Here is a 15,084-nt window from a genome sequence, read left to right on the forward strand (position 1 = left end):
GCTGTGGCCTTCAATGTCAAAAGGCCCTTGCCAGTGCTGTTTAGGGAGCTGGAGGCAAAGGGAAAAGAACAATCCTTTCCTTTATTTCCTTTCCATGAAAAGAGGCTGACTCCAACCAGAAGAGTCCCACCCTTCTCACAGAGCTCAGACAGCCACTGCCCAGGTTGTCACATTTCCAAGCTCTACACCTTGCCCAGGACAATCAGCTGTCATCATCACTGCTGCTGGAGTCACTAGCTACCAGGGAAGAAGAAATCCTCTCCTAAGAAAGATTTTCTGAGGAACTGCAGGCAAGACTATTTTCTAATGATTTTGGAAGCAGTAGTCTGCAAAAATCTATTATAGGGTCACCTTATGCATTGCCAGGATAACCAAAGGGAGATAAGGATAACAAAATTAAGGGAGAACTCAGTCCAGGAATCACTTAGAAATTGAGTGCAAAAACCCAAAGGAAAGCTTCTGAACATACATTCAGAATCATTACTTGTACAACTCTAATCTTGGCCTGCTTCAGTGCATTTGAACTATTCATTCACTTGTCAGCAGATGCTCATTAAAACATGGTCTTTGGGTCATCTGTCTTGAGCCCTCCCTGAGAGTATCCAGCTTAAAGATACCTCTACTAAATACTGTGCCATTGACTGGAACAATTATTTTATAAAGGCTCAATTTAGGGAAAAAAATGATCCATGGGCTCAACACCCCCAAAGGAAACACTCTTAATCTAAATACATTTTTGAGAAAGTATCAGGTTCTCTCCTTTATAGGTCAGCAAGTTTATTATCACCTTCCTTATCACACCAACAGAACGGGAACGTCCCACAGCAAGGCTGCAGCCACGGTTTCCACACCACGTTGGACACAGAGAGCTGCTCTGGCACTGGAGTCAGGGTCCGGCGATGCTCCTCTACGGCTCTGCCAATCTTCCTTATGACGGTGTCAAAGAGGGGCTCCGTGTCAGCCGAGAGAGGTTTGGCTTCAGAAGGGTCTTGTGAGAGCTCAAACAGCAGTGGAGGCTCATGATGGGCCACTCCTTCCCCAGAGCATTGGCAAAATCCTCTGTCATAACAAGCCCCAGCTCCAGGAGGACTGAAAATGGGAGTCATGTAATGAGCCTTCCAAACTGCTCCAGCTGGCAGGAAAGAAAGGATCACAGAAGGCTGGTTATAACAATGTCAGTTACAACAAGGAAGAGTGAATGTTTTTCTAGAGTTCATTTCTGGATGCACTTCAGCTCTACACTTACTAGCTAATGCAGTAATTTCTCCTGTTGCTGTACAATACCGGCAATGCCAGTAAGTTCTTTGCCAAGTTACACCCGAAGTACTTGGGAAGATGGAATCCCAGAACAATATTGTGTTAGAAAAATGTGCCCTCCTGTAGAGTGAACATTATTCTTTGAGAGAAGATGTGTGGTGGTGTTTGCAGGGGTCCCAGGACGAGGGAAGAGAGGAGAATCTTGACTCCATGTTTCAGAAGGCTGAGTTATTATTTTATGATATATATTATATTAAAAGAAAATTATATATTAAAATTATCATAAAAGAATAGAAAAAAAAATTTCATCAGAAGGCTAGCAAGGAAAGGAATGGAATGATAATAAGATCTCGCGACTGACCAGCGAGTCTGAGACAGTTGGACTGTGGTTGGCCATTAATGAAAAACAATCACATGAGACCAATCAAAGATGCACCTGTTGCATTCCACAGCAGCAGATAATCATTGTTTACATTTTGTTTCTGAGGCCTCTCAGCTTCTCAGAAGAAAAAGATCCTATCAAAAGGATTTTTCATAAAAGATGTATGTCTGTGACGAAGCAGTGTACTCACTGTGCTTCTGGTGCCAGCGCACGGCGTGCAAGTGCACGCCGCAGTAATGGAACAGGAACTCGTGCTCCGAGTGCGCCGCCGCTCCACGCAGCAAGGGCAGCAGGTCCCGGCCGTCCATCACCCTGGCATGAGAAACACACCACAGGGCTGGGGTGAGCTGCACAGGGCTCTGCTCCCTCTGCACACCTCTCCCTGCAGCTGGCAGCTCCGGACAAGAAAGGGGATTGCAGGTGATGGCAGGTAGGGGCTGAATCTCTGAGGCAGAGAAGAGGTGACTGAACTCATAGATATTGATCTGTCTAAAAAATGAACAGGACTGAAAAAGAAAGCATCAAGCTCTTAGAATGTGTTCCCAAGCTAGATTTTCCACACTTTTGGGAAAGCAGGAGGAATAAAGATGCATTTGTTTGTACCTGTCCTGAGGAACTTCCCCTCCAGCCAAATGAACTACTGTAGGATAAATATCCATAAGGCTTGTAGGTTCATCAATAACTGTGCCTGCAGGTAACACTCCTGGCCATCTAAATATCCCTGGGACACGGATTCCTCCTTCCCAGCCTCCCATAGCTTTTCCACCTTTCATTAAATAAAAAGAAAAATCAAAAAAATAAGTTTGATTTAAAGTAATTTTTGCACAAATTTTATTGCATTATCATGTTACCTTGATGAGCCTTCTTTACTCTCTTGTTTTTGCTGCTAAGCTCCTACTGAGCAGTAGTGAAAATATGTTCAGTAGACTAGAACCCGGCAATCTCAGAATTCATGCTTACAAAGGACACCTGCCCAGGTTAGAATTTACTCCATTCTTACATGCCTAATTAGAAAGAGACATATTTGCTTCTTGGTAATAAACCAGTGTTACCCCTTGAGTGTATAATCTTACTGAAGCCTTAGGGGCGCCATAATTTCTTTACTAGTTGTTGCTGGGTTGTCACTGTCCCTAATAGCTCTTACCTTTGTATATTCCATTCCAGCCACCCAGCTGCCTTCCACCTTCTTGTCTTTCCAGCCATCCACCATGGTCAGAGGCAAAATAAACTAGTGTAGTTTCTCTCAATCCCTCCTTGTCAATAGCATCAAGAACCTGGCCTGTAAATGCAAGAATATGTGTATATTAAAAAGCAAAAATATCCCTCATACTACTTAAATTTTAACCTCTGACTTGCAAACATTTACCAGTGTAATTTCTTGCCTACATAAGGTTGCTCATTGTTTAAGATTTTTAATATTGATATTTTTTGTTATGATTTCATTGTCTCTAAAACCACAGAAAATTTGTGCTGCGTTGTCACCACTACTTTATTATTGTTATTTTAACAGGGGGTGCAAGAACCACAGTCACAGATAAAAAGCCTGTGGCTTTTTTTGTCAAGGGCAAAAACAAATACCATGTACTGTAAAAATACGGAAAGAAATGATGATCTAAAAGTTAGTGTCTGCATCAGTAGTGGCCATCATGAAAAATATGGAAAAACATAATGTTACCCTTATTTTATGTTTCTAGACCACAGTTAAGATTTGCATTACATTACTGCAGGGATATAATATGCATTAATAATGAGGTGCCTTTAAATTTAAAATTCTTGAGCTGTTTTTGACATTCTTAATTATATTTGCAGTAGGTAAACGTTTGACAGGTTTGAAACCAAATTCTTCCTGTATGTGTTCCTGACTTTTCTCTCTTTTGCAAATGTGGATACTTTTTGTCCATCATGGCTGAATGCTAAATATTTCTCCTTCCCCTCCAGAAAAGCAGCCTGAAAAATAACATGAATCTTATTGTGGGGGGCATACTGGAGAACACTGATGAACCTTTCTGAATTTATGATGATGGCTGAAAAATATCCAGTATTCTGCCTAATGCAGCAGTCACAAATAAATAACCTGCTGTTTTTCATCTAAAATTAATTTGCTTATTGATTTTATCACTTTCTATCATGTCCTGCTTAGAAATTACCACAAGAGGCTGAATTGACCTGGGCCTTACTAATCATAGAAAATGAAATAATTATCACATATTTAGTAAGAAGAGCAGGAGAGCTCCTTGACAGGAGCTAAGGGAACATGGTTAAAAGTGGTAAACACTTGACGAAAAAAAAAAAGAGTGAACATTTAGCCCAAGACTAAAGAAAGTAAAAAACCAACTCTATAAGTCAACAGCACTCACACAAGATTGCCAGATGTTCATTAAATGCTTATGATTTTTTTTTTACATGCTTTTAATAATCTTCCTTGCTTTTTTAATAAAAACTTTTTGTTTAGACCTATGTATTTGATAGTTGGAGACATTGTTATATGTCTTGTTGACTTACCCACCATCCAGTCCATCTCCTCTACATTATCTCCATATAAACCATGTCTGCTCCTCCCAAGAAACTTCTCTGTGGTGAGGAGAGGGGTGTGGGAATGCAAAAAGGAAAGAAAGAGGAGGAAAGGCTTGTGCTTATTTCTACAAAACAGAAATCAACACTGTGTTATCAGGGAGGAAGGCCCTCAATGCAGATCAGTTGTAGTGAAAATGGTATTATTTTTGTATAGATATTTCAACAGTCCCTTCAGAAACACCTTACTTTGTAAGATACTCTAACCCAGTGATTAGGATCCCTTAGAATAATTTTGGGTCTGTATAAAATATCCTTTTTCTACCCTGAATCATAGATAGAAAATTTCCAGATTGAAGTTCCACTTCCTGCTACTTCAAAGCACCACTGTGCTATTGAAGTGAAGGCAGCAGGTTCATCTCCTGACACTTATCAGTCCAAATGATAAGGCAACATCACAGCTCTGCTTCTCCTTCCCTGGCCCACACACATTTCTGACATCACCTGCTATTCCTTCTTAAAGCTGCAATGCTGCTCTCATTGATAGGTATACATATTTCTTAGATGTAGCCTAGAAATATTCAATACAACCCATGGAAGTTGGCAAGTATTATTCAGCTTTAGTGAAGTTAGGAATAAGGGGTGTCCTTAAGCAGCAGCTTTTTTTTTTAAATTACATTATATGTCTATTTATATTATTTAAATTTAATAAAAATAACAGTACTTATAATCCTACATAATACTGTAAAAACTATAAAAACTTATAAAGACATGAAAGAGGAAAGTGATGTTTACAGGTTGCAAAATATCCAGAAAGTTGCAAAAGAACCAGAAAATTTGTGGACAAAGGAAGTCTTCACCTTTCAATAAATGAAATGGACTCTCTCAAGATAAGGGACGTAGTTCTGTCTGTCACCATTGGCTGCTCAGTAATTCCATGGTTTCTCATCATAATGCAGTTCCAGTAGCGCACAAATCCATAGCTTGAGAACCAGGATATGAAGAACAGGAGACTGAACGCAGCAAGGCAGGTCAGTGTTCTCCAGGGGACTGAAACCAGGCCAGTCAGTCTCCCAAGGACAGCAGTGAGTGTAATCAGCCCAATCATCTGAGTGGAAAGCCAGAGTTTCCTCCTGAAGGCTCTGTCCATCTCTGGTGTTTCTGTTGGCTGACAGTCACTTATTAGTGTTAAAGGCATCCCATAGAAGTAGTCAAATCCATGTTTTAGAGGGTGATGGCAGTGGTCATTGCGGGATTCACAGTTAACACCTTGATGCCACTTCCCTGACAACAGAGGTTATTAAAATATAAAAAGATAATATTTTAATAGAATGGACTTTTCCTTACACAAAACATTTTGCAAAATGTGGTTGGTTGTTTTCTGCTTGTGATAACTGCTTTATCCTACACAGAAATATACCAAGTATGCAGTTATATAATGGGATTGACTAAAGTAAACCTCTACAATTTATAAATTTTCAACACATTTTTTTGTGCTCTGTATATATATTCACGCCCTGTAGCTTCAATCAAGCATTAAAAAAAAAAAAAACCCCAAACATATAAAGACAACTAGGAATTGAGAAAAATTTCAAACTGAGCAAAAATGTATGGCCTTCCTGGAGACCTGTCAAGTATCAAACAGAAGAAAGCTGTCCTTTTGTAAGCATAGGGGAAAATAACTTTATTTTGTTGTCCCTTTACCTTCCAGGTGCTATGCAGACTTGTTCCTGGGAGGTTTTGAAGCGCTTGGTGTCAGGACTATGGCAAGACTCTGTGTTGGTGCCAGATTGTTAAGGGGAGATATGGACAGAGTAGGTAACTAGCAGTTCATCTAACTGCTTGCCAGACAAACCACTGGATCCAGAAAAACTTGAGCTCAAGAGATCAGGACTTCTCATGAAGCTGTATATTTGTAAGTAACTTTGATGATCATTATATCTCTACCTACTGGCTGAGAATAACAGACTTTGTTTTATAAATATTTTGCCATTTATTTGGATTTAATCAAAATTTAAAGAGTGAAAGCCTACTTCTTTTAAATACTGAACTCCTCATTCATTAGAAGGAACATCTCTTGTCCTTTTACAACACAATTTTTTCTTCATTATGAACATACCAACTACTTTCATGAATGGCACATCAAAACCTTACTTTTGCTTCCCCTCCAGCTTATTCAAACAGCCTGGTTAGGCACTTATGTAGTGACATTGTAAATTGGCTCTTTTTGTGCAAACACTGAGGTTTGAGAATGCTTGAATTGAGTGAACAAAATCTACCACTCACCAGAGGCTTAATGGCATTTTTTGCAGATCTTGGATGTCAGATCAAAATGGACATTAAGAACTTTACTCAAGAACTAATTCTTACTGTAGAGAGAGGAACTGTGCACTTCCAGGATGAAGTTATCCTCAATAAATGGTTCAGTATGTTATCAGTACATGTAATAGCAGCCAGCTCTGAGTGGGTTTCAATAGAATTGCAGTGCATTACAATAGGAGCAGAAAAACTGCCCCTGGGGAGAAAAATTACTGTTTCTTGGCTGTAAATAGAAAGAAAGAATGAAAGTTCTAGAGTAGGTGGATGAATTGCTTTGAGCTAAAATCTCTACTCAGTTTGCCTCCTGACATATTTAGAGCCAGCTGTAGACTGAAACAGGTTTGTAATCAATACTTAAATGCATAGGTCATAAATACAGGTGCAGCTAAAGTATTGTTGGAATTCAGATGCACTTCAACACTTAAATCTCCAGCTGAGGTCAATAAAGGTTTCTGACATGCTAGAAAAGAATCAAATCTGCAGCAGCTAAACTAAGTGTATAATTAAGATAAATTAATCTCTGAGGGCATTACTTATACAGCATTAGTTTTCTGACTGCAAAGAACCTTCAAAGCATTTCCCAACAAAAAATCTCATTATCACCTCAGGCTGCAGGTTATTAATAGGATTTAACTTTGCAATTAAACTGGTTGTGCTCAGGGCAAAACAATCACAAACAATTCAGGTGAGACTACTTAGTGCTCATTCAGCTGTGGTGACATGAGTAGATATTGTGTTAAGATTTTTTTGCTTCCTGACTTGAATGTAAAATTCTTGTGGTATTCTGTGTGTCACCTATCACTGGTGCTTTCCATCATCCCCCACGGTGCAATTAATCAGGATCTGTCAATCTGGTTAATCTAAGTGATGCTTTTGGCACCTGTGGTGAGATTTTTAGCTGAGATGCCCACAGGGAAAATGTCTCCTCGTTTTGCTTCTGGGAGGCGAGCTGCAGGACTCCTGCCTCAGGGCAATTCCCTGGGGAGAGTGGAGACAAATTTGATTGTTCTGCTAGTGATAGCATGCTGAAACCAAGATGCACAGTCTGCTCTGTGAGCTGATTTAAACTAAAGTAATATCACTACAAAACTAACAGGAGATGGAACTTCAGTAATGCAGAGTTTGAATTGCTCAGAGGGCTTCTTTTAGTTTTGTCTGGCGTGGTTGAGATTTATTCTGTTGAATTAATATAAATCTATTTCTGCAGGAAGTTTCATTAATAAATTCAGTTGGTTTGTGCAGCTAATATTTTTATGTGCCAGATACAGATTTGGGATTTTGACATTTTACATGCTCAGTTGAAGTAGGGCAAATAGCTGATAAATCAGCCAGGAACGTTTGTACTTTATCAGTCTGTGGAACTATGTGACACATCTAAGACATATAATTATTTGGAACAAGATCATGACCAAAAGTTACAACTGAACTAAAAAAAAAAAATAGAGCTATAAAATATAAAGTAAAATCAAATTCACATTGATGCTGAAGAAGGCAGTGGTTTTGGGCTGTACTGAAATATTGGTGAGCTACAGTGACATGCTGTGACTGAAGAAAAAAAATAATTGCTTTGTTTGTTTCTGAAAGGCCCAATCTTGTGACACCATGAACTGTCTCTGATGTTTTAAGTAGCAGCTGTTCCCTTTTGTGTGAATCTGCTCTGAAGTGTATAAAACATCATCATGCATATTTAAATGACACTCATATTTTTACTTTTAAAAAATGAAATAGTATTGGAATAAGTATTTTATACCTGGAATAATAATATTCATGAATTAATACAATTTTCTGTTATGTATTTTAACAACCACAGCTGTGTTTGAAAGTGGGTCAAGGGTAAAATTGCCCTCTTTATCATATGCTTGTTCTTTTATGAGAGGTACTTTTTGGTCAGAGTTTCTATTCACATATTATTCTTAATCAGAAAATAAAAATATTACAACTGAAGTATGAGCAGTATGAGCAGTTACTAACTAAAACAAATGGTTTGAGTGAGATGAAACACATGCAAGAGGATCTTTAGGAGAGGAGTGCCCCCATACCTATCAGTCCTGTGCTGTAGCCTTGGTGCTGCAGTATTTTGGCAAATGTGGTTTCGTTTGGAGGAAGCCCTCCTGAGCCGGCATTCCAAAAAATAACACGGTAATCATTTACAGCATCCATCCCTAAAAATGCAATAAAAACAATCTGAGTCAGTTTAAAGGGTTGAGTGCTTTTACCCAACATACATTTTTGTTTCCTGATTTCATTGAAATGGTAGTGTTAACATTTTTCCTAATGCTGTTTGTTTGGGAAAATGAATCTAGGACCCTAGATGATATTAAGACAGAGCTAAGACCCACCATAGTGCCTATTCTTTCATCTTTGTATCTTATATTGAGACTTTAACTTCATTTCATTTGAAATTACATGATTGTATAGGAGATTTTCTATGTCACAGTGGCACCTGGGCTGTATGCAATGCCCTTCCTTTGTGTGAATGTGAGGGCAGGGAGGAGCACAAGGAGACTTCAGCCCCCTGTCAGCCTCAGACTCCAGCTCACTGAGGGCTGCCAGGGAGCTCAGGCTTTCCTTGCACAGTGGCATGGCTGGTATCTGAGCCCCACAGAGTGGCTATCTCCTCTTCACCTGCAGGTTTACACCCTACCATTTAGTATTTTATCCTGGCATAACCCCATCATACAGCGCTATATAAAGTTCAGTCTGTCATTGTAGCCCTGAACATCTCTGGCCCTGCTGTTACAATGGGAAAGGGTCTGTACAAGCCCTTTCAAACTACTACTGTTTTCAAACTCCCAGTCTCAGTGGAGCTGTCATGATAAAAGCAGGATGACATATCAGCTTCAAAATGCCTCAGGAATGAAGGCTCCGAAGATAATTTGCAATAGAACAGGCATTTGAGGGTTGCTGTTAGAAACATGTAGAGCTATTTGTTTTTCATACCTCTTCATCTCAGGGATGCAGTTTGACAGGGTAGTGTTTTTTCTTCAAAAACACAATTGGGAAAAATAATATTGCTGTCAAACTGTTATCTCCTAGGACAGATTAATTTTGACAGATACGTAAAGAAGCTTTCCCATGAATGACTCATTCTGCACCCTGACTGGAGGGAATGGGCACACATCTGCACATCTGCACAGGTCTACTCTGCTCCCTGCAGGGCTGAGCTGCTTCTGACATCTGATGATGAGTCACCTCTGACAGAAATTAATTTAACTAGTGCTTTCTAAGTGTGTTGTTACTATTCTTCCTGCTTTACATAATGACTTTTTTGAATGTAACAGTTTGCTCTAACTCCATTCTCACTGCAATCCGTACCACAGAGCATCAAAAGGCAGCCAAAATTGTGCTTTGGGGGAGACCAAGATGCTCTGCAGAGCTTCTCTGCTCTGCTTCCCCCCAGAGCAGCTCACAAATACCCTACAAATAGAGAAGCCACCTCAAAGCCTGTTTGACACCTCATGTGTCTCAGTGAGGATGGAGCAAAACCTCTGTTTGCACGCCCTCATTTCTTCTGTGCCCCTTGTATGAGACTGTTCTCTCCATCAATGGAGCAATGTTTGCAGGGGGGAGGCTTTGCAAGGCAAACCTGATCGGAGGGGGTATCTGCCAGTGAGGAAAGCTGCTCTGCTGGGCGTGCAGAGCGGGGCTGCAGCGATGTGCTGGGTCAGCTTCACTCCTTCCTTGGCCAGGCCATCAATGTTCGGGGTCCTGAAAATGCAACCAGTGCCACCAGATATCAACCAGAGAGTCTTTCAAGGGAATAAGGAATTATACACTTATCTTTATTTTCAGAAGTTTGTTCTATTTGAAGATGGCCAGGAAATATTTTTGTAATTTATTTAAATTTTCTCAAGTGATGGGAAAATATTTCTCTTTTTCTTTCTTCATTAAAAATCAGTATCTGGATTAATTTTGAGATAACCTTTTTCTTTTTTTTCTTTTTTTTTTTTTTCCTTGTCCTATGAAGAGTCTTGCAGAAATCATAGAATTGTAGAATGGTTTGGGCTGGAAGGGACCTTAAAAATCACAAAATCCCAACCCCCCCCCCTGCCATGGGCAGGAACACTTTCCACTAGATGAGGTTGCTCAGAGCCCCATCCAACCTGGCCTGGAACACTTCCAAGGATGGGGTATCCACAGAGCTTCTCCGGACAGCATGTTCCGATGCCTCACCACCCTGACAGCAAAGACCTTTCATTCCCCCAGAGCTTTTCCTACACTATCTTCTTACAGAGCTGTGTATCAGCCTCAGTGTATCAGTGTCATGGTAACTGGGTTGCCACAGGGTGACAGTGCTTGACTAGACAAGATGCTCCATGACTTGCAGTACTGATAAGGAAGCTAACAGGGTGCTTCTCATGACATTTGTATCAAGGGAGAAGGAGAAAAAGGGAAAGGAATCCTGCATGTTTTCACACTGTGTGGCAATCTCTCAGGGCAGCATGAATTAAGCCACACATCAGTAAGTAGGTGTGAGGAGGGTGTTTTGCAAACAACTGGCAACCAACATACACAAGCTTGCCTAGCACGCTAGTTACAGACAAGGCAATATCTTACATTTCAGAATACAATATCCCCCTCTTCCAATTCAAGGTGTGCCTACTTGTATTTTAGACTAGATTGAGCTTCAGTTTTACAATTTTGTTTTTGCGATTATCAGTTCAATAGTGTTCATAAGAAGGCAAAACCTTCATTAGAATTTTGAAAGATCCTGGATGTTTTGTTGCTTTGTACTTGTTATGGATTTCTCCCCCAAAGACAGCTGCCAGGAAACAACATCTGCAGCATTTCTTGTTCTCTACAGCCTTTCACCAGAGGTGCAGTCCAGGATAACTGGGCAAAGCAGTTGGTGAAGTTCCACCCTTCAGCACAATTGCCATCCCAGTTAGCTGATAAATATTCTTCCTCAAAGGAGCACTGGGTGCTCCCAAACTGCTGTTTCAAAATGCTGCCATTTTTTGCATTTCAGAGAACCTGTTGCTAAGAGAGCCCAGATGCTTGTCACCCTGCTAGTACGCCCTGAATGTAAAAAGAAAATCCATGCCTTGGGGATGATGCTGTGGAGGCCTGGCTTTGCTCCCTGTGATCACCAGCTGCCTGTCAGGAACTTGCTGACTGAAGCCTTTCAGGGTAAGATTCCAAGAACTTTGCTGGATGAGGGGAGTGATTGTAGCAAATTTCATTTTGTTCATACATGTTACAAGCCATCAGGCAGTACTGTGACACAATTTTCAAAGAGAAGGCAAATTTTATGTCCTTGAAGCTGAAAAGAGAAATATTTCCTGGTAACATTGCTCATTGCAGTCATTAAACTAATTTTGAGGTGAGACTGGGAAAAAAATTGTAACATAGAATTAAAATGAGGTAATCAGGCCTGTGTATTGGAAGAGGGGACAATTTCTACCTTTGGGTATAGCTGTTTCTAAAGTGTTAGGCAGTCAAGAATACACAAGAATGATTGTCATATTCCCACAGTAAAGCAGCTCCACACAGCAGAGCTGGCCCTGGGAATGCCCTCCAGGCTGTGAGACAATGCTGGGCAGAGGGTTTCAGGCTTACAATAAATATCACACCAGCTCTGTTCACCCTTAGGGTCAGTTTCCTTACCTGATAGTGTCATTCCCATAGCAGCCTACATCCCCTATGCCGAGATCATCAGCCAGCAGCAGGACAAAGTTTGGCTGTGTGATGGTGGAAGGATGGGTGAACGGTGCTTGCAGAAGCAGACCAAAAATCAGGGGTGCAACCAGGGGTGACCTGAAACACAGAAGAGTGAAAGAAGCCAGTGACCTGGCCATTTACCACTCCCCTGCACAGGTTCAGAGACCCTCCATTGTGAGCTTGGCTGCAGACCAGACCCCTCTGTCCAGACACTAAGTGTTCATCATTTACCCAAACTGAGGTAATGAAGAGGAAAATGTCAGAACTATAACTACAAAAAATCTCCCTTCCTGATTGTTTCCAAGTTTCCTGTGAGCAGTCTCACGTGGGAATTTACATGCAGCAGATGGAATGCAAGTGATTTTGCTTCATGGCTTTGGATGTTTATAAAGGGTTGTTTTGGGAAGCTGAGAATGGGATCAACTTCCTCTGACATGGTTTTTGCCTGGACTGGGATCTTTGGGTAGTGAAAAAGTAAATAACAAGAAAAAAACCTAAAAATCACATTGTGAGAGAAACAATGCTACTCTTTTATAACACAGTATTGCATCATTATTAACCTTCACTCACTTTAGATCTAAGTATGATACAACAGTAACTCAACTTTCTTACCAATGAAATGTTAGTTGCCAAATCATTTCTGCATTTGGAGTGTTCAAATCCTGCAAAACCAAGAGTACTCTGTCATAGTTATGTCTTCCTAGTAGCAATAGCTTGCATATATTTAATATTCTGCAATAAAAATGTATTAAAAACTTACTCAAAGCCTGTTAGCATTCAGTTTTATTTACTCCAGCGCACCTCAGATCAGACCCCAAATGAAGAAGAGTAAAGGCATTAATGTTATTTTTATTGCTAGGCCAATAGCAAAATATTTCAAAATAGTGAAATAATTCAATTTTCTTACATGAATCATCCATATAAAAATATTTAGTGTTCAGAAAGGAAAAAAATAGTGCTTTAAAATCCAGTCTTCAATATAACTTACATTTCTATAACCACAGACAATTGCAGCATTGTGCTTTTTCACATAATATGCTAAGTTTCTTTTCAGGCTTGTAAGAGGAATTTTTAGTTGTAGAAATTCTAGTCATCATTTTCCAACAATTGTAATTTCTTGGAAGAATTCATGACCTCTTGTTACTTAACTCTGAGAAGGAAGAGGTTTCTCTAGGGGATTTCTTTCACTGTCAGGACAGTGAGATTAAACTATTTGAAGACTTTGAAGTAGGGGTTGAGTGAGCTTCATTCTAAAGCTTTAAAATAGACTGCTTTGAAATTTATCCCACTCCTGGCTCAACTGTCCCAAGCACCTCAGTTTTATGAATTGTGGTTTTTTCATATTTATTTTTGTTTTCCAGAAATTATGTATTAAGCAGTTTAGTCAATATTCATAGTTCTTGCATTTTATCCATCAATACTACAAGCTTCAGTGGGAAAAATTATATTTCTGTGCTTAGAAAACTGGCATCCAAAATATTACAAGCAGCAGAGCTGAGGCAGCATTGCTATCTAGAGACACTCAGTTTCCTGCATATGAGTTTGTGCCTTTGCTGCATCCTAAGCAGTTATAGGAAAAGTACAAGAGAACACCTCAGCCATCTCTAACATTTATATCCTATAAGCCTCTAAAACAGTTGAAGTAAAAGGGAGTTGGACATAATCAGATTTAATTGTGCAGTTGGTTGCCACACAGTAGAGAAGCTCAGATTTAAAGCACAGCTGGAGCTCAAGGCTGAACGTCCCCAGAAGCTCCTGTAAAACAGCAGGCAATATACAGAAAACAGCTATTGATTTGTTTTACTGACTGGTGTTATCCCTGTCAAGTCATTTCCTCAGTGAAAGGTGATGGGAGCCCAGGCAGAGAAATCACAAGCAAACATTCCCCTCTGCTCTCTGAACTGAATTTGGCTTAAAGCAAAACTCCTTCCTCCCTCCCCGTTGTTAATCCCTCCCCTAAAGTAATTTAGTTTTTGTTCCCTTCTTCATCTGTTTTAATAGTCCTGGGGGGAACAGCTTGCATATCTTTCATATTTTATCCATTTCTTTCCTTTATTGATTCAAAGTTTATAATCAGTCTTTACCTTTCTAACAAAATACTTACAAGACACTAAAAATCTCTTAAGAGGAAATACTTGTTTTAGACATACTCATATGCAGTTTTCTTGAAAACAGTACATATTTGTGATGTCAGCTTAGCAACACTCAATGAAAAGTCACACAGTTAATACCACTTAATTCAGTGCTATTCAGTCTGTGAAAATTTCTTTTAAAGATTCCTATTTTGTAGACTTGATACCGATAAAAGCGAACCCAGACTCGTAAACACATAGCCTGCAGCTCTGACTTTGTACATAGCCTTGTATGACAAAAATGTTGTTCTAAAGCGAAAAGTATTTTAAAAACTCCCTTGAGATATTTTTATCTACAGAAGGAAAAAAAAAAATTCCAAATAGCCATTAACATTTTGCTGTGTATTTCCCAACATAGAAAGGGAGGGATACAGTACCTGGTCGAGTTGTGTTCAAAGCAGGCAGCTGATGGACTGGTGACTTAAAATGATCCCGATTTTTTTCAGCCCGAGGAGAGCTGCTGCTGCGCGGCGTTTCTGAAGGCAGGCCCGAAATGTGCCCTGGCCGCACGTCCCACAGCTCACCGCAGGAAAAGCACGCTGCGCCAGAGCTTCCAAGCAGCTGCATGCTCTGGCTTCTCATGGAGGCTCCAGCTGCACCTCCCCCTGCTGTTTGCACAACTCTGACATTCACGCAGGGAGTGAGGGTCTGCCTGGGGAGCGCCACAGAGGCAGCTAAAATCCTTTCTGCCTAACCACCAGTCTCTCGGGGAATAATCTCCTTCAAGTCTGAGACATTCCTGTGAAAGGTGCTATAAATAATAGTTCCCAATAAACATTTCCTCACTTCCACCAAGGAAAAGAGAAAATCGCTGTAGCTACG

General features: G+C 40.1%; 1 protein-coding gene across 1 annotated transcript; it reads right to left on the reverse strand.

Moving 5' to 3' along the window:
• Window positions 1-761: 761 nt before the first annotated feature.
• Window positions 762-14,722, reverse strand: LOC131097099 (arylsulfatase D-like). The gene is made up of 11 exons (XM_058045814.1): window positions 14,640-14,722; window positions 12,743-12,792; window positions 12,077-12,226; window positions 10,056-10,177; window positions 8,509-8,631; window positions 5,011-5,434; window positions 4,142-4,278; window positions 2,784-2,918; window positions 2,243-2,405; window positions 1,830-1,951; window positions 762-1,132 (listed from the first exon to the last, which is right to left on the reverse strand). Exons 2-11 carry the CDS (start codon window positions 12,766-12,768, stop codon window positions 762-764), a joined length of 1,773 nt encoding a protein of 590 aa, XP_057901797.1. The 5' UTR covers window positions 12,769-12,792; window positions 14,640-14,722.
• Between the last annotated feature and the right edge of the window lie 362 nt (window positions 14,723-15,084).

This window comes from Melospiza georgiana, chromosome 2, assembly GCF_028018845.1.
Source record: "Melospiza georgiana isolate bMelGeo1 chromosome 2, bMelGeo1.pri, whole genome shotgun sequence".
NCBI lineage: Eukaryota > Metazoa > Chordata > Aves > Passeriformes > Passerellidae > Melospiza > Melospiza georgiana.

What these genes read in the sequence shown, in the direction of transcription:
- LOC131097099 (XM_058045814.1), bottom strand. Translation starts at nt 12,768, where the DNA reads ATGATTTGGCAACTAACATTTCATTG. An exon ending in CTACAGCACAGGACTGATAG is followed by an intron (nt 5,435 to 8,508) that starts GTATGGGGGCAC and finishes CTCTGTTGTCAG; the next exon opens with GGAAGTGGCATCAAGGTGTT. An exon ending in GCGCTGGCACCAGAAGCACA is followed by an intron (nt 1,133 to 1,829) that starts GTGAGTACACTG and finishes CTTTCCTGCCAG; the next exon opens with CTGGAGCAGTTTGGAAGGCT.